The 10,329-nt window shown below is 42.7% G+C and overlaps 1 protein-coding gene across 1 annotated transcript; it reads right to left on the bottom strand.

Annotated features, from left to right (window-relative positions):
- Positions 1-5,177: 5,177 nt before the first annotated feature.
- On the bottom strand, positions 5,178-7,033 carry foxq1b (forkhead box Q1b). The gene has a single exon (XM_080769465.1). It carries the CDS (start codon positions 6,774-6,776, stop codon positions 5,772-5,774), a length of 1,005 nt encoding a protein of 334 aa, XP_080625591.1. The 5' UTR covers positions 6,777-7,033; the 3' UTR covers positions 5,178-5,771.
- Between the last annotated feature and the right edge of the window lie 3,296 nt (positions 7,034-10,329).

Here is a 10,329-nt window from a genome sequence, read left to right as displayed (position 1 = left end):
CCAAATCTGGCCCATGTCCAGTCGTCGTCCGGGCAGGCGGCGCTGCAGCAAAGTTAAAGCCCCTCCATTCCCTCTCATTTTTCTCCCTCTCTCCCTCCCTCCCCCTAGCTCCCTCCCTCCGACATCCTCCTCTCCTCTGCACACTGCACAGTTCAGGACTACACGCAATTAAGCCATCGATCAAACCTCCTTCAGACATTCCAATCAACAGCGCCACACGCCACGCGCTCAAGGTAAAAAACGAGGTTTTCCCCGCTCTTGATTTCAGAGTGTGCTGCTGCTGCTGCACAACGGAAACATTCCCCTGACGTGAAATGCACTGGACTGGACAGGCTGCAGGACTTGCACTGATTGTTATAAGCCAAACCATTGAAAACCTGCCAGGCCACCCTGTTGTTAAACTGCTGTTTTCATTTTCAAAATAGTATTTGCGTATGTGTTTGCAACACAATAAGAGAATACTACGTTGCAATATAGGCTATAGGCAACAGCTCAGAGAACGTTATATTATTTTGCTCACAATTTCCTCCAAATCTCTTCCAGAGGATAACAAAAACAAACTGTCGCGCTGCTGGGCTGGGGGAACGGAGTGTGAGAGATGGAGAGAGGTGGTGGTCTTTAGCCCGAGTGCATGCGTGTGTAAGCGGGGGGTTGCTCTGAGTAAATGACTTTGACATGAGTGGAAGCAGGCTTTTTCCATCAAGCGCGGCCCTGGATACCACACACAGTGCACCAGTGTCAGCTTACCGCCTCGGGCTCGAGTTGGTCCCATGGGCCCCACGTTCATTAGGGAGAGAAAACCGAAATTAGGCGAGCGGGCGTCGACAGTTTCCTCCCCTATGGAGACATCACACTCTGATTTGTCGAACATGAAGGAATTATATAGCCCATAAGGTAGCCTAATATCAACATCGGTGGAGAGAAGAGCATCAACCCCGGTCATTGCGCGGGCTGCATTGCAAAAGGCACCAACTTGTTTACTGTCGCTAGACCGAGGCTTCGTAAACCTAGAGAGTTTTGCTTTGCTGGTTTATAAATACCGCAGTTCTTCTTGTGGCCGGTCAGATTTGGTTAGACAGCATTTTATTTGAAAGAAAGGCCGATTTCCTCCAGTCATTGCATGTTTTGCTTCCCACGGGCCTTGCACGACGCGCGGTTTTGCTTGAGTCGAGCCAATACAGTATCGGGCAACAAACACAACGCACACCAGATAAACCCATACTTCTTTTATTTTCTCTGCACGCGCGTGCTCGTGTGCACGACGGTGCACGCCGGCGGCCGACACAGCCTTTTAAAGTTTAGATATAGCACGGAGGATTTTTGTTGAACAATGACCATCAACAATAACCTTTGCACTTGACAACAAAGGATGTGCGGATAAAATCATTTTCCACCATGACACAGAAGCTTGGAGGACCTAAAGGCCCCAGAATTTCCTGCGACATCAAAACTTCTGACCCCCGCCGTGATCAGGATGCCTCGGCGGGTAAAAGGAAACTTTGTTCTGTGTGAGAGCACTTTGAAGCCCGTCCGCTGCTTTCAAGCACCAAGCGTCCCGTCCACACACCGGCCTTATACGAGCTCTTAATTTAGCTTTAATCATGAGCTAGTATTAGCCTATCCAAAACATAAATAGCATTTTGTTTATGTCCATGTTCAGGTTTGGCTGATGTTAACACTACTCCCCCATTATGAATTAGCCTACTCTTGAGTACAATCCCATGTGGCTTTATATGTGAGACCGATTTTCAATGTATAAATGTAATGGCCTATTTATGTGTTAATTATTTAGCCTACATTGTAGGTTGAATAATAATTATGGTATATATATGCCACATTATATTATCATAATATTACACTACAATTAAGTCGTAATAAATACATTTAAATTGAAAGCGGAAAACATATTTGATAGGAGTAAATCAACAAACAATATACATGCTATATGGTGTCAATAAATTAGCTATAGACTATATAGCAATTATTAGCTAAATATAGGGCAAGGACAAATGAAATAAGGTAGCCTACATCCATTGTATATTTATTTATAGTTGAAAATATGATAAACAAATATACTAGAGTTCAGATCCTTAGGCTATACAAATTACAATTTTTCGTGGCTCCTCAATTTGTCTTTCATTTTCTTCTCCGCCATGCATGCTTCCTGTCCGGCTCTGCCCGGAGCTTTGAGGGCTCTGTGCTCCGGTACAAGAGGGGGTCAGGCACGGTTCAGTCGGCTGCTGGAGTGACGGACTGTTTGGACTTCCTAACATTGTGCGTGCAGAAAGTTTTGTTTCATAACAGTGGACCTTATTCACAGCGGGTCGTTCTCCTTGAGTGGGTCGAGTAGTATAGGCCTATACATTTTGGCTGCAATGGCTGATATAGCATATCGACGATGAGTATAGTTCTTCATAGGCTGCCAAATCACATAGCCTACATGGAGAGATGGAGCCATGTACAAATGGGAAAACATGATAATAGAATATAACTATACTGTCACATGACGCCCCTGACTGTCAGCTGAGTTGACTAATGACCTGAAGCACGCAGGTGTGCTGTTCCGGCGTTTCACCTGCAGGTTGCAGCATTGTTCCTGAAAAGGATCAGGTCTCGCTCACCTGGCTGTTCACCTGTCACACTACAAGGCGTGCTTTATAGGCTACAACCATATCTGTCAGTTTATAGTCACTGCTGTTGTAGAGATATCGAGAACAATTTGAGAGATTTGAATAATAGGCACCGAAAATACCTCATGTTCCACACGGCCAGTCTAATCTCTATCACCCTATTCACAATGCGTGCATTGTAGGCCTATATTGCCAAAGACCACAAGTTTAATTTTCATAACAGGGCCTGGCCTTTGTCATTTTAAAATAACCACATCTATAGATTTTTTTATACCAGTAAAGTAAGTAAGTTTACTCATTGGCTACTGAGTGTATATAGGTATACATGTTTGATATAGGCCTATACTTTATAAATACTCTATCAGAATCAAATATGGCAAAGTTAATTTAAAGGGTACTTTTTACAAAGAAAAAACAATTATTTGTAGACTTTACCAACTGTTCTGCCATTTTATTAATACAAAACATACATTAAATGATTATCATATATAGGCAATGCTGCAGCACGAGGTAATTAAATCAGCCATATACCTATGCAGCTGGAACATGTGTCTACTATAATTACATTGCAATATGATTGTGAAATGGACCATTCTGCATAATGAGTAGGTCTGCTTCATGTTTAGAACCGCGAGTATATATTTTTTTATTCATTGATTGAATACTTTATTAACAAGATGAACAGTATACGGATACAGTCAAATATAGTATGCTAAACTTATAACACATGCATGCATGCATGAAGCCTCATGGAGATTGTTTCCATTGTGGTCCATTGACCATTGTATATCACCAGCAATATAGGCTATAATAAAATATACAACACAATAAAAAACAATTGGGATGAAGATAGGTCGGGCCAGAGAGGATTCCAAGATACTCAAGGAGTTAAATGTTCATTTGTATTTTGTAGAACAGGACTAATTAGTTAACTTTTAGGGACGGGTCGACTTTTAACAAGAATATGTCATTGTGATTGCTGTTTTACATCAGAGTTGGCTACTTCCTTCATCAGTGACACGCACAACACAGCCTGTGGTTAAAGAAATGTGACGTTCTGAATCAAGCATCAAATGGGTTTATTTGTGTATAGCCTTACATGCTCATATATACTGCTCATATACTGCACATGGTATGACCATGTGTTGCAACACATGGTATGATCATGTGTAGCAACGACAGGTATAGTATAGTTACACGAAAACGGTATGGATAACACAATAAGCCTCGGGGACTTGTTTCCATTGTGGTCCATTGTGACATAACATGTCTGATCAGCTAAACATAGCCTGCCCTGATGAGCTCTAAACATATAGCCTGTACTGATTAGCATATATAGGCATGCATCTAAATAATATGCAAAACTGCGTCATGTAGCCAAAATATATTTACTTGATTTGGGTTGGGTTCAAGGTTGAAGCTCAACCGTGGTGTACTGTGGGCCTTTGGTGCATGACAATAATAACCTCCTCGACCAACGGTCGGCTCGGATTCAGCACCGTGGAGAGCTCGAATGTGTCGACTATATAAACCGCCTCTTATTTTAGTTCTGTATAGGCTAATATGTTACGGTTTCAAAATACATTTTATTAATCTCTTTTCTTTTTCACAAGTTTATTTTATCCTATTAATCACAACTTAAAAGCATGTTGAAGGCATATTATATAGTAGGCTATTTCTGTAGATTCATAATTACATTCATTTTAATAGGTTATTGAGATAAATGATAAATAATAGACGCAGTGCTATATGCGAAGTTGGTGTTGATGATAATATAATAATTAATAATAGCCTAATAATAATAATGTCTATATTAATTTGTTATTAATATAAATTGTTTGTCCACGTTATTATTGAAATATTTTAAGTCAAGTCTAGTCTTGTGGTTTTTGTGGTTGACTTGGACTGCAGCTAAATGTTTCGTTCATAACGTTCTGAGTTCAATGTAAACACAAATCCAAAGCACTGATTCCCAACCTGTGGGTCGGGACCCATTTGTGGGTCACGGACCAATTTTTATAGGTCGAGTAAAAATTATATTTTCCTTTAAAATGATAATTGTTTTGTACATTTAAAAATAACACACAAACACATCTAAGAAATTGCACAAATAAATAATTAAGAAGTAGCCTAGGCCTAGTGGAAAATAGCCGATACAAGCTCGCAAGTATTGATCTGCTATATATTTTCACTATAGTTTGGGTCCCGGGCAATTGGGGCAACCAATGTAATGCATGTATACGAGCTGTTGCACTGATGTTGAATCAATGTAGCCATATACTTGCAATTTCATATCCCGCCCACAGTGCCCAGGGAGGGACTGCAGAAAAATGTGGTTGAATTGCAAAATTTAAAAATATTACCTATATTTATAGAAGAGGGGCGTGCCTGTTGCATTAAACTGCATGTGTCTGTGTGATGCTGCAGTGGTAGCCTATAGTTTGTCGCTGAATAGAAGTGGTGGTGATGAAGTATATGAGCTATCAAACATCACTCTCTCTCCCTGCAATTTAGCATACTAATTATTAAAACTCTGGACGCTTGATGTAAACCTTTCAAGATTTTTATTAATAAAAATAACAGGCATGCATGAATCAATATTATAGCAAAACAGCATTTCCATGCTTTTTGTCCAGCCAGAGAGGAGCATGTGATTCTCATCGCAGCTCTGACAATATGCAACACTCTTTTACACAACAATATTTTATGCAGCAGGTCATACAAAAAAACATTACAATATAAATAGATTTCAACATATGGCACTTGGTAGCCGTCGTACAGTAGAAATGACCTATATGAACCATTATATCCCCTCCCCCAAGACAAACACACACACACACACACACACACACACACACACACACACACACACAATGTCCTTTTATAGCCGCAACTAATTGGCTTAGTCTTAATTGACCACATACAACAATACGCATTTGACAACTTGACAAGACGCCACTTTGCACGTTAATCACTGCATGCTGACTTATAGCCATGCATGGCATGACGATACAGATCCCCCAAAACAGTTAAACCAAAGCAAAGAATGACAACTAACACACCGCCCACAAAAGTGCACATATGGTTACAACATACAAAGTAGTCCAGTGTTGTGGCTGTGTTATATAATTATATAAGTTATTATGAGAGCAACGAGTCTATATGGAAACTTCCGCCTCGCGCCGTGGGCATCCTCGGCGCGGGGAAAGCCTCTGCCTTCGGCATGCCCTGTGACGTCAGGTGCAGGTATGATGCGAGGGCATCTCTGCTGTGCTGCTGCTCGCTGCTGCTGTAAGAAGCTGCCTCTGGCACGCCGCTGCACCTGTGGTATGCCTGCTGCGCGGGCCCAAAGGCCGGGTAGTTCAGGTTGTAGGGCAACATGTGGGCCCCGACAGGGGGGGACCAGTACAGCCGGGCGCTGGGGTTGGCATTATTGCAGTCTGTGTCGGTGCCGCGGTGTGCCACATCCTCCCTCCTTTTGAACGGCGTGCTGAGGATGCTGTCGATGGCGAAAGAACTGTAGAACTTCCCCCCCGCCTTCTCCTGTCGCGAGGAGGGCGCCGCGCCAGCAGCAGGGATGGAGAGGCGAGGGTCCTCGCTGGGGGTGTGGTGGTGGTGGAGGATGTCGGGGCTCTCCTGCTCCTTGGCTTGTCTCTTGCTGATGCGCTTTCTCCTGCGGCGGAACACCCCGTCAGCGAAAGTGTATTCGCTGTGCGGGTTGAGCATCCAGTAGTTGTCCTTGCCCCAGGGCCTGGACGGGTCCCGCAACACTTTGAGGAAGCAGTCGTTGAGTGACAGGTTGTGGCGCACAGAGTTCCGCCAGCCGGTGTAACTGCCTCGGAAAAACGGGAACTTCTTCATCAGATAGTCGTTTATCTCTGCCAGAGTGAGGCGACCACTGCCCGAGTCGCGTATAGCCATGGCGATGAGAGCGATGTAAGAGTAAGGGGGCTTGGGTCTCCGGGTGTACGGCTTCCCTTTCCCATCGCTGCTCTGCGTGACAGGTGCGGGGCTGTTGGCCACACAGTCTCCGTCCGAGCCCAGCTCGTCTCCGGACAGGGGCGAGGGGACGCTTGCCTCGGCGTCGATGCAAAACTCCATTGGCTTCTGGACGAAGTGGTTTGCAGAGAAAATTTCGAGTTTCATTTTAAAAATGTAAAGTTTCCGCTCGGTCTCACCTGTGTCCTTTAGACTGTTCAGTGTTCGTGAATCTCAGTGAGATTCTTGTTTAAAAATGTATATAAAGACGACGTGAAAGTTCTGTCGAATTACCGGTGACAGAGCAGGTGTAAATCAAGCAGTGTTCTGTAGGAATCCTGAAAGCGGAGATCGCTTTCTGTCGAGGGAAGCTCTGTCTTTTGAAGAGCGGGAGGCACCCTAAACCCGAGCTGCTTGCTGCTGAATTCAGATTTCTCTCCGGAGACACGCGTGCCTTGTTATAATATAATCCCTCGGCAAGGGACGGCCCACAGGCGTGGTTAGCATCTCAAATCCATTGAAGCGATTGAAGGATAGATAGCCTATAATTTCACTCCAACATGCCACGCCAGCGATTAAAAACATAGAAAAGAAAAGATAAAGGTCATAGAGAGAACAGTGAATAATAGTGAACATTTTACAAACTGTAGGTAGTAGTACCTAATGCTGTATACCTGTACCCATTTGTTTCTCCCCTCTCTCTCTCTCTCTCTCTCTCTCTCTCTCTGCCTGCCTGTCTGTCTGTCTGTCTGTCTGTCTGTCTGTCTGTCTGTCTGTCTGTCTGTCTGACTGACTGTCTGTCTGTCTGTCTGTCTGTCTGTCTGTGTCTATCAGTCAGTCAGTCTTTCTGTCTGTGTTTGTAGGCACTGTGTATCACTGTGTATCAATCAGTCAGTCAGATTCTGTCTGTCTGACTTTTAGTGTGTGAGGTAGTGTGTGAGGTGTTGCAAGTGTGGATGTTGATTTGAGGTTTTATCATGTCTGGATGAAGGATGGTGATGCAGAATACAAAATTGCATCTTGATTACTACAGTTTCCTAAAGACCCACTAACAGGAATGCTTTATTCATATTTTATTTTATTTTAATCTACAAGGTTGATTAAACAAAATCATTTTGCAATGTATTTTATTTCCCAGGCAGGCTTCAATATTCAAGTTGAGCCATGCATCAACTAATCCTTAAAGTTACTGAAAAAAGAGTGTCTTTTACTGTTTATCATCCATCATAATCCCTCTTTGATGTTCACTATATCCAAGTTAATGTAATGCATGTTCGGGGAACAGCAACTTAGACTTAATCACTCGACAAGAGCTGTCGAAGGTTGCACGCACCGTCTCCAGCTGAACAATATGCAGGCACAGCGACAGAGACAACAAAACGAGAGAAACAGAGCAACAGAAAGGTTGATTATGTTGCGCTTTTCATATGCAGACTTTTGTCTCTTAATTGGAACTGTGCTTAAGGCAGCCTTTGACTCTGAAGGAATGGGGATCCCAAACGCAATGCTGTGATGACACACAACTGTTAAAATAGATGGGATTGGATTGGTTCCATGAAGCGCACAATGAAAGATATGTAAGCTTGTGTTAAATAGGTTTGCCCAGACTTCGAAAAACAAAGAATTAAAGGTCGTGAGAAGTTCAGAGAATGGCATTTGTGCAGGAATGAGGAGGATGTACTGCAGGGTAACCCTAAACTTTAGTAGCATAATCTTAATCATAACGTCTAACTGCATACGTCTCATCCAAGACACATTACGCTTGACGTTCATAACATCAGCAACCAAACACGCAACATTTGGCCAACCTTCTTTTCCGTCAACACTTGTAAGCCGGGATGGCGATGCAGAGAAGTTTGAAAGTAACATGACTTATGAGCTTGGCCTGGGGCGGGTGATAATCATTAAACTGTCTACTGCTATGACACACCTTTACACAGGCCGCTGGCTATTTGGACTTGGGACCTGAGCTTTACCAAGTATAGCTACAACTGCAGACAAGCAAACCTGCACTATCATGGCTTTCATAACCGCATTGATGATGATTTCAAATCAACTGATCATAGGCTTCTGTCTCTCTCTCCATTCTCTCTCACACAAACGATAGGCTTTTTGCTAAATAGTAAGACTGAAGATTGGTCATCTTTTCAACCCATCTCTCTAACCCAACCTATTGACCAAGTGTAAACCTTCCTAAAGTCTGTGAGATTTAAAAGAAATAGCCACAGTACTTCTCTTGAAAAAAGTTTTGCTATAGTTCATGACACTTCACACAAATTCATATTGTTTTACACAGAGCAAAAAAAACTCTGATCAGGGACCCAAAAAATGTGGTGCTGCTTGGCTCATAGACATATATAAAGGCTAGATGGCTCAAGGCGGAGTCTCTGACGTAGTTCAACCGGTGGCCATCTTGCTTCGGGACTACAGTACAGTATGTTCAATGGCAGCACAAACAAAAACAGTCATAACTCGCTGAAATCTTGGATTTACAAACGGGTTGGTTTATTATACAAACGTTGTCAACGTGGCTATGATTCAGGACACTTAGTAATACTGGTGCTCATTAATGTCACATAGGTGAACCAACACATAGGTGAACACGGACATTGCTGTTCCTTGGAGTGGTTGCACCACTCAAATTTCTTTTGGACCCATTACAATGTAAATTAACACTCTGGATTTTACTGTGTAGCACAGCTGAAACCAATATGTTTTGGCTGAAACTGCAGAGGCCCACCACTGTGAGTCTAAACCCAGAACTAATGAAAGCAGTCTCACGTGCGCTATCATTATCACCATCATTGCCAGACTCTGAAAAGAGTTTCAAAGAGGGTTTTAAGACAGCTGAGTAATGGGGCAGTGTTGGGAGGAAGGCGTTCCTGCTCTGTGCTCATATCTTTATGCAAGTGCAATGAAGTTGTATTCAATTACCCACACGCTGCCAAGATGGCCATATGCACACCTGTGCTGAAACAATTTGCCGTGAGAGGTAATGCACCTGTTTTCATTCTGTCTCTCGCTTGCTCGATCCATCACTCACTCACTCTCACTCTCTCACGCACGCACGCACGCACGCACGCACGCACGCACACACACACACACACACACACACACACACGCGCACGCACGCCTCATATAGGTATATTGGTGTATATTTTAATGTTTTCAATTTACTTTTTATTGAATTTTAATCAAACATACTGCATGTAAACGAAACGACTATGACAATTGTACAATTGTAATACATAACAGAAACAAAACAAAACAAGACAATATACGTACAATACACAAGGGGAGATATCTGCCTCTATTCTCTATTGATGATCATAATACATAAGTACCTCAAACAGGTGCATCTGCTTCTACAGGTTAAACAGATTTAACTGAATTTAAACAAAGTCAGGTCTTATGGTAGAGTAATCCATCTAAACCACTTATCTGTGAAGACTTCAACCTGACCTCAAAAGCTGAATGTAATTCTCTCCATAATAAATATACTATAGATTAAATCAATCCATTCATTTATAGTTGGTATAACATTTGTAAGCCACTTTTTTGTTAAGGCTTTTTTGGATGCCACCAGCAATACCCTCAGTAGATTATTGGTGGTGTTTTCATAGCTGATGAGGGATAATCACGTCTAAAACTACAGGTGGTTTTGCACAAAGGTTCTCGGCAGTGGGATCATCAGTGACCTTTACATTGTGTTGCCACAGAG

This window comes from Protomyctophum bolini, assembly GCF_963924005.1.
Source record: "Protomyctophum bolini genome assembly, chromosome: 8".
Taxonomy (NCBI): Eukaryota; Metazoa; Chordata; class Actinopteri; order Myctophiformes; family Myctophidae; genus Protomyctophum; species Protomyctophum bolini.
Note: the sequence above shows the minus strand (reverse complement) of the source record. Positions and strands in the feature narration are given on the sequence as shown.